At 52.4% G+C, this 15381-nt stretch overlaps 1 protein-coding gene across 9 annotated transcripts in view; it reads right to left on the bottom strand.

Moving 5' to 3' along the window:
• ESYT3 (extended synaptotagmin 3) overlaps nt 1-15381 on the bottom strand; it is a 56866-nt gene that overhangs the window by 17641 nt on the left and 23844 nt on the right. For 8 of the 9 annotated variants that reach the window (XR_001597651.2, XM_016151183.2, XM_016151180.2 and 5 more), the window contains exons 4-18: nt 14850-14926; nt 13714-13780; nt 12992-13081; nt 12250-12305; nt 10611-10731; nt 8546-8716; nt 7739-7821; nt 6045-6093; nt 5489-5578; nt 4936-4998; nt 4753-4815; nt 4113-4181; nt 3449-3535; nt 2607-2756; nt 350-846 (exon numbers count right to left, since the gene is read on the bottom strand). Coding sequence is in view for 8 of the 9 variants with exons in the window: in XM_016151183.2 (XP_016006669.2) it covers nt 350-846; nt 2607-2756; nt 3449-3535; nt 4113-4181; nt 4753-4815; nt 4936-4998; nt 5489-5578; nt 6045-6093; nt 7739-7821; nt 8546-8716; nt 10611-10731; nt 12250-12305; nt 12992-13081; nt 13714-13780; nt 14850-14926 (1733 nt within the window). In the remaining variant the exon portion in view is untranslated. The remainder of the gene's footprint in view (nt 1-349; nt 847-2606; nt 2757-3448; nt 3536-4112; nt 4182-4752; nt 4816-4935; nt 4999-5488; nt 5579-6044; nt 6094-7738; nt 7822-8545; nt 8717-10610; nt 10732-12249; nt 12306-12991; nt 13082-13713; nt 13781-14849; nt 14927-15381) is intronic. The other variant, XM_016151182.2, reaches the window with a different exon arrangement.

Below are 15381 nucleotides of genomic sequence, written 5' to 3' on the forward strand. Positions count from 1 at the left end.
ACTTAAGTGGCAGTCACTTATTACATAATTCCACATTCTAAGCTTCCCATATCATTCCAGTGTAACTCTTTAAAATTCAGGAAATGGCTCTGCTTTAAGGAAACTTAACCAAAATCTAGCATCTCTTTTGTAGTTGGTGTGTAGCTAGAGCCACACCGGACTGTCTGGTGCACACGTGCTCTCCCCTTACCCCTCTGTTCTTTCTACCCTACCATGCCTGCCTCTGAGGAAGCCATTTTGTGAAAAACCAGAACTTGCATAGAAAAGTAAGTTTATATCTACTTTTCCATCCAGAGACTTATTTTTCATGTAGGTGATTTTAGAAAAGATTAAGCAGAGAGGTGCATACTCAATGTTGAGGCTGATATCTGTCAGGTCAAAGCAGGAAGAGGCCAGGGAGTTGAGCGAGGACATGCTGGGAGCTAGCCTCGTAGGCGGCCATACGAATGGGGAGGCAGGGCATTTCATGGGTCTAGGTGACTTGATGGGCCCTGGAGAGTGGGGGCCTGGGACAGTCAGGAAGATGGTGGCCGAACTCTTCTTCTTGCCCATGGGCTCACAGAACCCTCTGGCACTGTCCTTGCCTTTGGGCTCTGGGCCTGTCTCTTGGGGGGTGGGCTCGGTGACAGTAGTGGCAGTACTGATGGTTGTCGTGGTGCTCTTGGAGGCTTCCTTGGTATCAGAAGCAGGGTCTGGGGGGCATGGCAAATCTGCAGGACCCTCTCCCTGGGGTGGGGCTTTGGGGCCCTGGTCGGTGGCCACCTTCTTAATGAAGAGAGGACCTTTCTTTAAGGCTTCAGGTCCTGTGTATGGGCTCCCCATCTCTCGTTCTTCCACACGTAGGAACTGAAAGCAGATGACAGGATTGTTTATGGGCTGGACCCACCACTTTCTCCTCCTCTGCTCTCACCTTAACCTCTGGGAAATGGTTCCTTCTTTTTTCTGGAAGGAACGATTTTCTCAAAACTCTCAGTTTCTTCCTGACTTTCCAGTCCAATGGATTTTCCCCTTAGACCATATTTTCCTTAACCTGTCTCTGGCCCCGGCGCCCTCTGACCAGTGCTTCACTATCTTTTCCCTGTTCCTGCCTCACTAGTGGGTCTTCGTGAAGACTCGGTCCTGGTCACATCTCTCTGTACCCGTACTGGCTGCTGGAGACCTGGCCCGCTCACAGCACGTACTTTCCCTCTGTGCGGAGGTCTCCAGAGCTACACCCCCAGCCTTGCCCTCACCTTAACCCTCACATGCATCACCAGCTACCTTCTGGATGTGGTCATTTTCCAGCTGTCGCCTTATTCACCAGTGCTTTCCCTAAAATGTGTTTTCTACTTAGACATACCCTGTGTTCCTAGCACCAAAGTTTCAAACCTCAGCCACTGCATCTCTCCTTTCCTTTTTCCCCTCAGTTATCAGGACCCTGCCTAAAGGCTTCAATTTCCAGCAATATGGTGGTCCAAATAATCTGAAAAATATCATTAAGAATGCCTAATAAAATGAATAAACATCCTTTTAAATGCATAGCCAAATTCATAAGAAAGTAAGGAAAATCCCTAGGCTTAAAACCAAAAACAGAGAAAACTGAAAAAGTTTAAGCTTTCCGAGGGTCATTTATCAACCTTGGAATCCAAGGTGTTAGAAGAAGAGGCCTTGGTCAATGTGGGGCTGGGGGTTGAAGTAGGACCAGTGAAGGTGGGATCTCTCTAGTGGGAAAAAGTAGTCTAGGATCAACATTCCACCCACTAGCAAAGACCGATGACAGGTGTGTTTTTCTGAGCCTGTATTCTGATTGGGGACAAATAAAGTCTTTCTTGAGAATATGGCCCCTTATAGGCCTGTCTCATGTGAATTTGAGTTGCCTCTTAGGAATTTATACTGCGTGTGGGATCTTGAAACCCAATGTTAAAAACTAACATAAAAATGAACCCAGGGTTGTAGGCCCCTGAGGTGCTTGGTTGCAACAGCAGCAGAACCTCCTTGGAAATCCAGGTCACAAAGGAACACTGAACATGTTTCAACCCAAGTTATCAAACATAGAAATGAGTCACTATGAAAAAGCATCAACAGACACAACAAACATCAAAATTCAACTCCCAAGACCTTCAGATGACAGAATTAACAGACATATGTTATAAGTATTTTCAAATGATTAAAGATAAAATAGAAACATGAGAATACAATGAAAAAAAGACAAGGTGGATTTGGAAAAGATAAAATTAGAAATGAAAAAGTGTTTGGAAAAAAAAACTGAACAGGTTAAACATCAGATTAGGCATAGCCAAAGAAAGATTTAAATGTCAGAAAACATCTAAGGAAATTAGAGCATAGCACCAAGAGATAAAGAGATGGAAAAAATTAAGACGGGGTCAGGGTAAGACATGGAAATAATGAGAAGGTCCATCATAGAAGGGGTTCTAAAGGGAAGGATTAAAAGAATGAGAGAGGTAATATTTGAAGAACTAATGGCTGACAGTATTCTAAAATTGGTGGAAAACATGGCCTAGCTTCTTCCTGATGTAGAGCAGATACTTAGTGCCGGGGCAGTCCACCTTACTCCAGAGCCAGAGCGCCACCTGCTGCCTCCCCTGGGGCCAAGGGGAGAGATTTACCCGAAGCACCAGCCGCATGGAGATGAGGCTGTCCAGGCCTGAGTGGTCCAGCTGAAAGCGCTGCTCGAGGGTAAGGTCTGCACAGGGGAGGACCTGGCACAGGGGGAACTCCAGCACTCCCAGAGCACACTCGTGGTCATCATCCAGCACCTGGGCAGCGGGCCAGTCACAGAACAAGAGAATAACCAAGCCCTGCCTTCACCACCACCACTCTCCACGCTTCTGGTGGCCTCAGGCTCTATTGTAAAAACTGGAAATGGGACCAGGCCTGGTCCCTGCCTTTAGCCAGGGGAAGAGGGACCCAGGGTAGAGGCAATTATGACCTGTATGAGGCAAGTCTGTTAAATGCCCAGGGCCATGTGGGGGTTCAGGGACTATTGAGCGATGCTGCTCCATAGTGAGACATCCAGTCAGGGCTCAGGGCCCCAAAAGAAGAGAGTTCTACCATTTGTTGGTCATGAGATATTAAACAAGACATTGGTTGAGCCTCTGTTTGCTCATGTATAAAATAAAGATCTTTTTCTTCCACTGATCTTTTTTTGAAAATTATATGTTTTTTAAAAGACATACATCATCATTAATGTCTTGAGCAGATTTCCACACGGGCCCTCTGCCTGCTGTGTAACAACAAGACAGACTCTTTTACAGGGAGGTCCAAGGGACTTGAGGGCTTGTCCTCTCACAGCCTCTTACCCAGTGGCCTTGGGCACCAGCCTCATGAAGATGTGGGGCCTCAGTATCCTGCCCCCCACACAGGGGCTCACTTTACTGCCAGGAGCTCCCCACCCCTCCTGACTTAGACACCTCTAAGTTCTGTTCTGGGAGCCCAACTTCAAGCAAACCTTGAGATGCAGCTGTTCGGCTGCTACATTTTGCACAAAGAAAGAGAACACCTGGCTCCACACAGGGTCCTTGCTTCGGGGACAGGTCTGGGGACAGAAGAGGGAGAGATCATTAAAGGACCAGGTTGGATGGAGCAGAATACCAGTACCCTCTCCTCTCATTCTGGCGCCTGGGTACCACTGGGAGCACACTGCACGTCTGCCAAGAGACCAGACCCACACACGCTACAGCTTGCGAGGAGCAGGAGGGTGGGGAAGCCAGACTCAAAGGCAAGGAGAGCTTTGCCAGGAAGTTTTACCAGGGCTGAAAATCATTTTAGCATCGGGGCTCATTTGAGGGTGGGGGTAGTGACAGGATTTCTCCTGCTGGACTGGGAAACTGGGGGTAGTGGAAATGACACAGGCTTAGAGCTTGCCTAAGCTTGAACCCTAGTTCTGATGCTTTATAGCTGTGCCCTTGGGTAAGTCACTGATCTGGCTCTTAGATTTTTGAACTATAAAACTATTTGTGAGGTTACTCTGAAGACTAAAAATAATGTAAATTGCCTAAAATGTGTCCTGGCACTGACGCATTAAGTGTAAGCTAATTCCCTTATCTTTTGCTTCTCCCTGGAAAGGGCTGGAGCCATCTCCTCATCCTGTGGCTGCACACCGGCTGTGTTACCTTGCTTGTATATGTCTTCTTGCCCACAGACAGCTTGACATAGGAAGAGGGGTCTCTGCTCACCTTATTCTGTGAGGGGGCAAATCCACAATGAAAGTGGCACCATCAGTATCAGCTTGAGACACCACACCCACCCAACCCTATGTCCCAGCCTTCAGGAGCATCAGTGGGACTGTGGCCAGCCGGTTGCTTCCCTTTGAGAGAATGCTAGCCTGGTGCTCTCAGGATCTCTGGGCTGCCATCACTGTGCAAGTACTAGGATCAGGCTGACTCAAGGGGAAGGTTCAAGTTAAAGACAGATGGCTGGAGCTGGACACGGGCTCTTGTTTCCTGGAGCTATGGAGACAGGGTGGAGTCACGTGTTGGCTCCTCCCTTAGCTGTGTGACCCAGGCAGTTAACCTTCTGGGTACTATTTGTAAAATGGCAATAAAATTGGATACACAGTCCTCATGGGACTCAGGCACAACAAATGTAGGGGATGAGTTGCCAAGCCTGGCTCACAGTGGACTTAATGAGCAGCAGTCGTCATTCCAAGGCGGTGTGTGCACAGACTGCTACTAGGAAGACATGGGGCTGTGGCTGCTCTGGAGAAAACGAGTTATGACTTGCTATCAAGTTTTCAGCCAGACACACACTTACCTTGGCAAACCTAGAGAGCTTTTTGGTTCGATATTCGCCATTCAGGTAGTCAAACGCATTTCTCTGTAGCACAAGAAGGGTAAATGAGCAACACAACATTTGTAAGTTTCCACTTCAAATGGGCACTGGAAAGCGATGGGCACAAGGCAGGGTATGTGTGACACTGGCCATGTCACCACTCACCGGCAGGTTGCAGGCGCTCTCTAAGAAGACCACAAGGATGGCAGTGGACAGGCCATCATGGTCCTACAGGCAGATACAGACCCTCACTACGTGCCCCCAGCAGCAGGAGACACATACTGGTTTTGGAGAAGCCTATTTGTGACAGAAGGAAGCCAGCCAGCCCTTGCCCTCCAGACTGGCCATAAGATCCTTCGCAACCTAGCTTTTCTGTTGAGTCTGAGAATACAAGGACAGCATGACAGATTCAAGTTAGACGAGAGGGTGGATCTTCCCTGTGAACTTGGCTGATCGGCACTAACATGCTTCTAAGGATCCAAGCTTCCCTGAAGATGGTTGAGATGCCCAGAGTCTATCTGCTGAGACAGATCAGGAGCTGTCTTGTGTGGAGGCAAGAGCCAAGGGACATGTTCTTCAGAAGGTGGGGCTAACTGGAAGACTAAGCAAAATCTGGGGGCTCATCTCCTACCCTTCCTCTGCATGTACAGCCTGCATGTGACCAGCCCCACTGCTGGCCTCCCCTTCCTGCTAGGGAGTCCTGTCACCCCACACTCACCTCAGTCAGAGCTTCGGGGTCAGTGATCAGTGAAAGCCACTCTAACCGCAGGTGTAGCCGCCCGCTGGTTGTGTCGTTCAAGACAAACCACTGGGGGAAGATGAGGGAAAGGAAAGCTCAGGGAAAGGGCCAGTGAGGTGCTCCTGACCCTCTGCAGGCAGCTCGGTTCTGGGACCTAGTGGGGCCCTCAGAGGAGCTTCAGGGAAAAGGTGAACCAGGTCAGATGGTGGACTCTGGACTTAAAGGGCTGGGAGCTGTGGTTATAGGTGGCCAGAAGTGCTACACGGTGAACAACCCCCCGACCCCCCGCCACCCGCAGCGTGACCATCCCCTGCTGGAGGTCCTTGGTCTGTGGCCATTTCCAGGTAAGCTTCTTCCAACTTAGACCCTGATGGGTTCCCTGGGACCCATATGTGCCTTGCCCAGCTCTTGCCCTGGAAGACAGGCAGGCATGTGTGGCTCAGCATAGAAGGGACCCATTTCATAGGACTAGCTGGGCTGTGAGACAGCCTCCTAGAGCTATTCATGGGGAGGGGGTTGCAAACATCAACTCTACCTCATCCACCACTCTGTTCGTCATGACATCCCTGAGGCAGATCTGCAGGCTGGAATACACAGGGAGTAGGGGGTCAGCTCAGCTCCAAGGAGGCAGGCTGCAGAGGGTGTGGAGGGCCACCCTGAATCTATTTTCAGGTATGAGTGGGGCCCTCAAGACAGGACCTTATTCATGCCAGAAAACCAATGGGAGACCACTTTGAGCTCAAGGAGAGGAAGGACTGTCTAACCATCAGGACTGCTTCCACTGGGCACGCTGCCCTAGAAGGCAGGTGGCTGCCATCCCTGAAGGAGAAAAAACAGACACTGCTGGACACATTGGCTCTGGATTCTCAGTGATGGTGCTGCTGGCAATGATTCTTCATTGTGCAAACTGCCTATGCATTGCAGGAATTCAGCTTCCCTGTCTGGTACCCTCTAAATGACAGTGGCACCACCTTCCACAGTCATTGTAACAACCCCAAATGCCCCTCTATTTCCAAAATTGCCTCCAGTGCCCTCCACGGGATAAGTATAGCTGGCATGTATGAGAGAGGAAGTAACATCCACATTCACAGCGTGCCTCTCACCTACCCGGAACCAAGTCCAAACGGAAGAGCCTGAGAGCCAGAGGGGACATTAATTCCACGTCAGTGTTAGAAGTATGCTTAAGCTCAAAACGCAACTTGAAATCAATTACATAAAACATGAACCACGAGCCACACTTCTAATCTCCAACATTACAAAAACTGTAACCTTTTTCATTAAGATGAAAAATAAAAAATGAAACAGCAGCATCTGGTGAGCTGTTTCTCAGGCTGTCAGTTGTGCCCCTCCCACTTTGTTTTGTTCCTATTTTTAAAAGTTCTGTGTTCACGGAAACAAGTTAAGCAATCCAGGAGTATGAAGATTTACATAAAACTTTTCCTCCTAATCCCAGCCCTCTGAGGTGAGCAGCATGAGTATCCTGCTGCGTAGCTTCCACACCCTTCTCTCCGCTCACACAAACACACGCAAATGTACACACGCGAGGATCCTCCCTGGAAAAAGCAATCGAACTGCACGGGTCACTCCCGACTGCTTTCCGCAATTTCCTAACACATAACAGACATCCCCCAGGTCATCGTTTTTAAAAGCTGCAGAATATTCTGTAGTTTGGCAATGGCGGATTCATTCGAATGTTCAGCCAGCGTCCTCTAAGGCTGGACATTCGTGTTGTTTCCAGCTTTTTTGTTTTACCAACACAGTTTTGCAACAAACATTTCAGGTATAATGCCTTTATTTTATAGGAGACCTGGAAATGGGACTGCTGGGCCAAAATATTTAAATTTGAAATTCTGATAGCCAGTGCCACAGCCCTGAGTTTCTGTGTTCTACCCAAGAGTGAGTGGCCAGGGTTCCTTGGCACTGGGGACCTGAGCATCCATGGCAGCCTTGCCCCCCACCCCCCCCACCCACTGGTCCAAATGGGAACTTGGTATATTATTAGGAGCACAGAAATCAGAGCTCATGGTTCCAAACTTTGGGGTCTTCTCTGTACCCCAGGGGCCCAGCTCAGGGCTGGACACTCAGAAGACATCTAGGAAGGTGGTTTGTGGCAGGAATATAGAACAATGGGGTGAGTTGCCTGGCACAGTCACCGTGTCAGACGGACCTGCAATCCTGGCTGAGCAATGGAAGGCCTAGCACCCCCAGGCCCAACTCAGCCTTCCTTACCTGCCCAAGAAGTCATCCCTGTTGGGATCCTCATCATATAGGTCTACCTCCAGGTCCTGCCCAGGGACTTCATACACTATGAACTGGAAAGAAAGAAAGGTGACTTGACCTGCAGGCCACAACAGCTGATGAAGCGGACCTCAAGTATGACTCAAGGGGAGCCAAATTCCAGCTCTGTCACCTGCCAGCTTGGAGCCCTGGGCAGCTTCCCGCCCTTCTCAGTGCCTGGAGAACTCCACCTGTAAGAAGGGAGTGCCCCACTCCTGCATGGTGGGGAGGATGAGAGGCCACGCGTGCAAGCCCATGGCAGGGTGGGTGCACAGGGGACAGTGGCTGCTATGTGTTCTGCATGGGGCTTGCAGCTTCCAGAGCACTTAACCGGCCAAGGGTGCTACCTGTCACATGGTAGGGATTCCAACTGAACTTAAGAACTTCAGGGTCCTGGTGTCTGGCTCTGTCAGGGGAGGCTAGAGGAATGGGGAAGAAATGCCTCTAGGTTCTTTTACTTTGATTTGAAAACTTCCGACCAATCTTATTCTAGTGGGGAAAGCAGGTGGGGACTTGTCTATAGGCTGCCCTTCCAGTGGGGTCACAGCAGCCCACTTCTGGAGACGTGGTAGATATGGGAAGTGGGAATTATGCAGACCCGCTTGCCTGTCCCCAAGGCCCACTCCCGTGGCTCCGTGTTGCCCCACAGATATGTGAGGCCCATAAAGGCAAGGCCCTCCCCTGTCTGTACCCAGCACAACCCAGAGTGGGACCTGGCGGACACCAAGAGTAGCCAAGAGTGGCCAAGGAGACCCTCACCTCAAACACCTCATTCCAGGTCGGGTTCAGGTTCTTGTAGATAGTCTTGCTCCGAAAATGCTGCAGGCCAATGCTCACCTTGGCATAGGGGTCTGACTTGCCTTGGATCCCCAGGAAGTGGTCCATCTGGGCCAGGTTCTCTGCCTCCAGCAAGTGGACTCTGATCACTCCCTGGAAAATGCCCCAGCCCAGGGCTCACAGCTGCTTCTTGGGCTGCACCAGCCCTCAAAGCCCACAATATCAGAGCCAAAGCCATCAGACATCACCCCAGCCCATCTCACCCTCCCCATGGTTTGTATGGGGAGACAGAAGCCAGAGACAGCAGTCTTTTGGTCCAGGCCACGCAGCAAGTGATGGCAGGGCCCAGGGCTCTGTCCACTGTATTGCGATGCCCGCCCACATCCTTGGCCTTCCCAACCTTCCCTGCCTCTAATCTGCTGTGTGAATGGTTTATTCAAGGGCTAGTTGCTCTCCTGCCTAGAACTGTTTAAAAAAACCTTTATATATATACATGTATATATATATATATATATGTATATATATACATGTATATATATACACACACATACACATATATACACACATATATATACACATGTATATATATACATGTATATATATACATGCATACATACATACATGCATATATATATTAGTCAAAACACATGTATTTTCCCTTTGACCCAGCAACCCCATTTCTAGCCCTAAAAGCTTACTGGCAAAAATATAAAAAGATATGTACAAGGCAATTCATGACAGCATATTTGTCAGAGCAAAAGGCCAGACACAGCTGAACCGTCCGTCGATAGAGAACTGGTTAGATAAACGGCAGCACATCCACACCGTGGAGCGCTATGCAGCTGTAAGAACGAGAATGGGTTCCACCTTCACATGGAGTGGTCCTCAGGACGTAAGAAGTGATACAAGCAATGGGGGGCGGGGGGTGAGCTGCAGTGTGCAGCTATGCATCCGAGAAAGGGGGACTATGAATATAATCAGATATGGACACACCATGTTAGAAAACAAATAACGAAAAATCACGGGAAGATAAACTACACTTACAGGGGGAGGGTGGAGATTAGGTGGAGGGGACAGGGATAGAAGCCAGACTCCTTAAAACGTAATTTGTGTTTTTATATTGAACTTTGGAAGTGTACACATGTTTTTACATGATTACAAAAGGAAGTTAAGGTAAAAATTAAACCCTAAAAATAGAAAATGGAATGAAACAAATCACTGTAAATATTCATTACCAGTTGTCACAAACACAGAGGACTAGTCTGAGTTTAAATCTGAGCAGCTTGATATAGTACCTCTTGAGCGGGATATACCCTAACGACAGAATGTTGTGGGTAGTTACGATGTAGGTGATGGCATTGTGTTGTTATTCTCAGACTGCCAAACACTCCGTGTCACGTGCAGTTAAGGGGAAGCTAACTACATCTGTGCTCCCTTGCTTGCCGGCCCCTCACCCCTGCGTGGCCTGAGTAGGCTGATGCCTCACACCTGGTGCTGAGGGTGAACTGGGTGCTTCCCCTCTCCTGAGGACCTGACACTGAAGGGCTCAGGGCCAAAGCCAGGGCACCTTCTGTAGGAAGGCCATGTGGCTGTCCTCGGGAGCCTCCCGAGCTGGGCCCAGGATGGAGAGGACAGAGGGCTGAGCTCCCAAGGGAGCCCCACATCATGGCTCTATCTTCCCAGCAGACCCCAAGGATTCTTCCATCACCAAATAATGGGGTCGGGGAATCTTACTTCCCTCGAGGAAGGATGTGAGGCTCCTGAAGTTTCCTGGGGGTGATGGTGACTGCTCACAGTCCCCAATCCCCAACCCAGGCCAACAGGGGGACCAGGATGTGGGAAAGAATGCCAGTTGGGCTTTGCACCTCCTTCGATGGGTGACTTTGGACAAGCCATTCTACTTTCCTAAGCCTCGATCTTTACCCTATGAGCGTGCCATGCCCTCCACAGGGCAGAATGATGATTACCATGTGAGAATGCATTCCCCCCTCAGCCCGTCTGCCCCCCAGCACTGGACATCATGCCCTGTGGCCAGTGTGGTACTCACACAGGGCAGAGGGAAGCGCAAGTTGGTCACATCCAGCCCCTTCTTCACTGGCACAGTCACACGGTTGGGCAGCACCAGGTGGGCAGCGATGAGGTCCTCCAGCAGGCTGTCTGACACCTCGCTGGAGAGAGTGGGCATTACCAGCTGTGGAGGGGTGGTACTACCTCCCCCAGGCAGCCTGCCCCTTCCCCCTCCCCGGAGTCGGAACCATGAGCAGAGCTCTGGGGTAGGCCCTGCCTGGGAGAGAGCAGCCCTGACCCCACCTGCCTGGGTAGGGGAGGGCGTGGTCGTTTTGACGGCCTTCGACCACCACATCCCCATCCTGCTTTATTCTTCTCTTCTCTGATGCATCACAACATGGTAGCTGAGAGTGATGACCTAGAACCTATGTTAAAATCTCAGCATCACCGCCTACAAGCTGTGTAACTTTGGGTAAGTTGCTAACCTCTCTGGACCTCAGTTTCCTCATCTCTAAAATGAGGATAGTTATGCCTGCCTACTAGGGTCGTTACAAAGATGAGTTAACATGTATGACACGTTGAGAAGAGTGCCTGGTGCACACTCAATGCGAGGTGAGTGAGCATTTGCTACTGTAGCCCTTCTGCTCCTTGATGTCACATCCAAATCCTCTTTATTGCCTGACTCTTCCCCAGTAGAGGGAGCAGGGACAGTGCCTAGAATAGGACTGGCCACAGTAGGTGCTCGGTAAATGTTATTGAATGAAAGAATCCACAACTGTAATTTCTGCATCCAGGGGTCCGAGATCAATGGACCCCAGCGAAAGAGTGAGTAGTCCTCCCCGCAGGTAGGGGCAGTGCCTGAGCCTGGAGAGCCAGCTGGTGTGTACCTTGCTAGTTCGGCTGTCCTTCCTTGACAGAAGGAGTGTCTCCATGGGGCTGGAGCCCTTCTCTGCTTGGACCTGAGGACTTGAGGCTCTGAGTGACCCCTCCCCTCCCACACACAGCCCCCTCCCTGCCAGCCCTGGGAGAGTCCACTTTCCAAGACCGGCCTCCTCTCTGGCCCCTGCTGTGAGAGCCTCCCTCCCTATGTTTTTGACCATGGTTGGGGAAGGCCACATGGACTTCTCACCACGCACTTGTGTTGGAGGGGGGGTGGAGTGAGGATGAAAGGCCACTGTGCCACTACCACACACACCTGAGGGTTCTCCCATCGACCCCAAGATAGAGGAACCAGGCCCCCCTTTTACTGAGGAAGGGCCCAGAGGGGTGAAGTAACTTGTCCAAAGTCACACGGTTGCTAAGCAACAGAGCCAGAAGCCTGTCTGGCTGGGTCTGGTTCCAGAGCCTGCGCTCTCTCATTAGCCCACATGGCCTCCTTTAGGACATCTCATCTGATCGGAGCCCCTCTCCCCGGGCTCACCCACGTGTGCGCGAAATACGTGTGCGCGTGTGTTCCGGTGCAGTGCCTGCCCACAGGGGCCAGGCGACACTGTTAGCCTCCCAGCTCGACTCGAAACACATCAACACTTCCCCCTGGAGTGAGTGGGATTCGGTGCCTACCCCACGCCTCAGGCAGGGAGCCGGGAGGGAGGGCACAGCCACTGTGCAGCCCGTCACCACTAGTGGCTCTGGAGGGCCCTGCACTTAGAGTCTGTCTGGCGGCTCTTCCAGGCACTTACTTGATCCCTGGTGCATCAAGCAGGTTGGTCAGGCCTGTCCAGTTGATCTGCAGGTGCTGCAGGGCAGAGGGAGGCTGTTAGGCTGGAAGGGGCCAGAAGCCCAGGACTGGGCACCCTCTGCCAAGTGCCTCACACCCACCCACACGGAAAACCCAGCCCGCTGGGGGGCGCCTGCTGCAGGGGTGCTCAGGCCTCGGCTCAGGAGGGTCTGGGCCTGTCAGGCCTTCTGCTTTCCTATAGGGCAACCACAGCCTGTGCACATGGCCACAGGCTGGCCTGAACTCACAGTGGTCTGAGGCAGGGGTCCCCAACTCAAGGGCCATGTTCCGCACCCTATGAGGAACTGGACCGCACAGGAGGAGGGGAACGGCAGCGAAGCCACCCCCCAGCGCTATCGTCACTGCCTCAGCTCCACCTCAGATCACTAGGCTCAGATTCTCATAGGAGCACCGGCCCCTGGTGCCAAAAAGGTGGGGGACCACTGGTCTAAGGTATAGATTCCTCACTACCTCCGACCACCCGTGCGACCCTGGCAAGACACTCTTCTGAGCTGTTTCTGGTCCTGGGGAGAACAGAGTCTGGAACCTCAGGCTGCCTTGGACTACAGGGGACAGGGAGGTACCCAGGTCAGAGTGGGCTTAGGCAGCGTCCATTCTAGGGCTCAAGCCCAGTGCCTGGGGCCCAGCAGGCAAGTGCTCTCTCGCAGGGAGCGGCAGGCCTGCCTCTCATCCCCGAGACTCACCGGCTTTTGAAGGAAGAACAATGTCACAGCTCCCACGAAGGGCTTGTCCTCCAGGAGGGGGTCCAGGATGATCCGCAGAGTGCCCTGCAACTGAAGAGACACAGAGGACCCAGTGAGGGACCTCAGCCTCCTTTCTTCCTGCACCTGCTGCAGTCAGCTGAGGCCACTGCTGTCTTACTCATGCCCCATGCCACCCCAAATGTCAGGGCCGCCTGCTGTCACAACAGGGACCAAACTTGGGGGACTGAAACCTACGCACAGTTGCTACCCCTCTGCTGGCTCCCCAGGGGCTATGAACTGGCCCCCACTGCCTTCCGCTGGTGTGCTGGACTGAGGGGCCTGTAGCCTTGCCCACGTTTTAAGCCAGCCAGTCAGCAGGGACCCAGGAGTCTTTCCAGCTCCAACTCAACTCCGCTACTCCTGCCGTGAGATATTTCCAACTCCTTGATCCAACTCCATCTCCAAGCAAAGGCTCTGCATCACTCCATGAAAAGAATCTCTCCCTTTCCTGGGCAAAGTCTCTCTGGGGGTGTATAGCTGAGCAAGTTGGTGAGGCCCAGCCACCACTTCTTGGCAGTGTGACCTTGGGGCCTGGGGTCATCACCCCCTTTCAGCCTATTCCAGCATGAACCTGCTTCCCCCTGCCCTGACTCCCACCCCAGGGACAGGGACTGGTGGAGGGGGGCAATGAAGGGGGGGCAGTTCCACCAGGCTCCACCCACCTGGATTCCATTCACACCAGCCTGGATCTTCTGCAGCTCCACACTGATCTCGCAGTCCCCAATGTAGCTGAAAGGAGGGAGGGAGAAATGTGGGGAAGGGGGAAACTTGCCCAGCGGCACCCAGCCCAAGCCCGGGTGGTGGTCGCCCAGCCTGAGCCTTGCTGCACCTGGATATGGTCTCCCTACCAGCCTGAGCCCAGCTCCCTGCACCCAGGTGTCGCATGCACGTGCCCCCCCCTTCCCTGACGACAGTGACTCTGGGCACCACCTCACCCCACACCCCGTGGATGCAGGAGAGGCTCTAGTGAGCGCACTGCCCACCCCTCTGTCACTGCGGTGCCCCTGCTCCATCTCTGCCAGGGTCTCTTCCCAGAGGACACAGAGCAGCCCCACTGTTTACATCCAGCCTTGCATCTGGGTTGTTGGTAGGAGGGGTAAGTCATCAGCAGCCTGAGCCATACTGGTGGCTCTTGTCAAGTGATAGGCACCAGGAACCCAGAACGAGTGCCCCTGAGGCTATAGATGAAGAGACCCTGTCCAAAGGACTAAAGGAGACTAAGGGGAAGGAGAGGGTGGCCATCAACTATCTCCAGGACACAGGTAAGGGTGCTAAGGGTGCCCTTGCTCAGTCCACTGAACTAGCCACTCACGTGCCTTTGCATCCTTTAGTTTTGTCTGAGGTGCCGCGGAGTCCAGTTCTCTCACTGGTCTCTCACAGCCTGTGCTCAGAGCTCCCTGGATCTCACCACGGTCCCAGCATCTTCTTGTCACACTTGCTCCCTCTTGCTACATTCTGAGGCAGCTGGTCTGTCTGACTCTCTAGGTGACCTGGCCCTGGCCTCCAAGAAAGCTCTCCTTCCTGGGCCTTGGTACCCAGAAACGCTTAGTGCCTGGTCTGATGGGAGAAGCCAGGCCTGGGCTGAGGGATCAGATGGCAGTGGCTCCCCTGGGACCATCAATTCTCCTGACACTCCTCCCCACCCAAGCAGGGACCTTGTGCTCCAGCCTGGGGGAGGTGAGGGGTCTATGTCCTGCGAGGGCTTTCGTACCCCAAATTACAATGTATATAGGCTACTCCATCTTCAAACTGGCTGTTCCCAGAGCGTCACCCTGGCCCGACAGGCAAGAGGGCTCACCATATCTGCAGGTCCAGGACCACCTGTCTCGGGTTGTGCTTATTGGTGTGTGCCTTGACACCGTTGACCCTAGGGCACTGGAAGAGATACCGGAAGGCTAGGTCAGCAGAGGTCTTGCAGCAGGAACGGCTGCCGCCCCCTCTCAGCACCGGACTTCGACCACTGCCGTCGACATGACCACTGCATACCCCGGATGAGGTACAAACACAGAAATCCACCCTACAGCGCATCTGCCTTTGTCACCCTGATACTTCTTTCCCTAGAATGTGCACCCTTCTTTCTCTCTTTCCTACCACAAATATTTACTGAACACCCTACTCTGAGCCAGGCCCTGGCCTGGGGTGAACGCAAGGAGCAAGGCGCCCTGAGCCTGCACTCAGGGGCTCACGGCCCAGCAGAGGAGACGTGGGGAGGGGGAATGTGTGATGAGGTCCAGTCCCAGCCCTCGCTGCTTGCTGTCACATGGGGACTTCAGGAGCACCTCCCAACCCAGTTTGGGGTGGGCGGAGGCTTCCTGGAGGAGGAGAAGGCT

This window comes from Rousettus aegyptiacus, unplaced genomic scaffold (genome assembly GCF_014176215.1).
Source record: "Rousettus aegyptiacus isolate mRouAeg1 unplaced genomic scaffold, mRouAeg1.p scaffold_m13_p_4, whole genome shotgun sequence".
Classification (NCBI taxonomy): domain Eukaryota; kingdom Metazoa; phylum Chordata; class Mammalia; order Chiroptera; family Pteropodidae; genus Rousettus; species Rousettus aegyptiacus.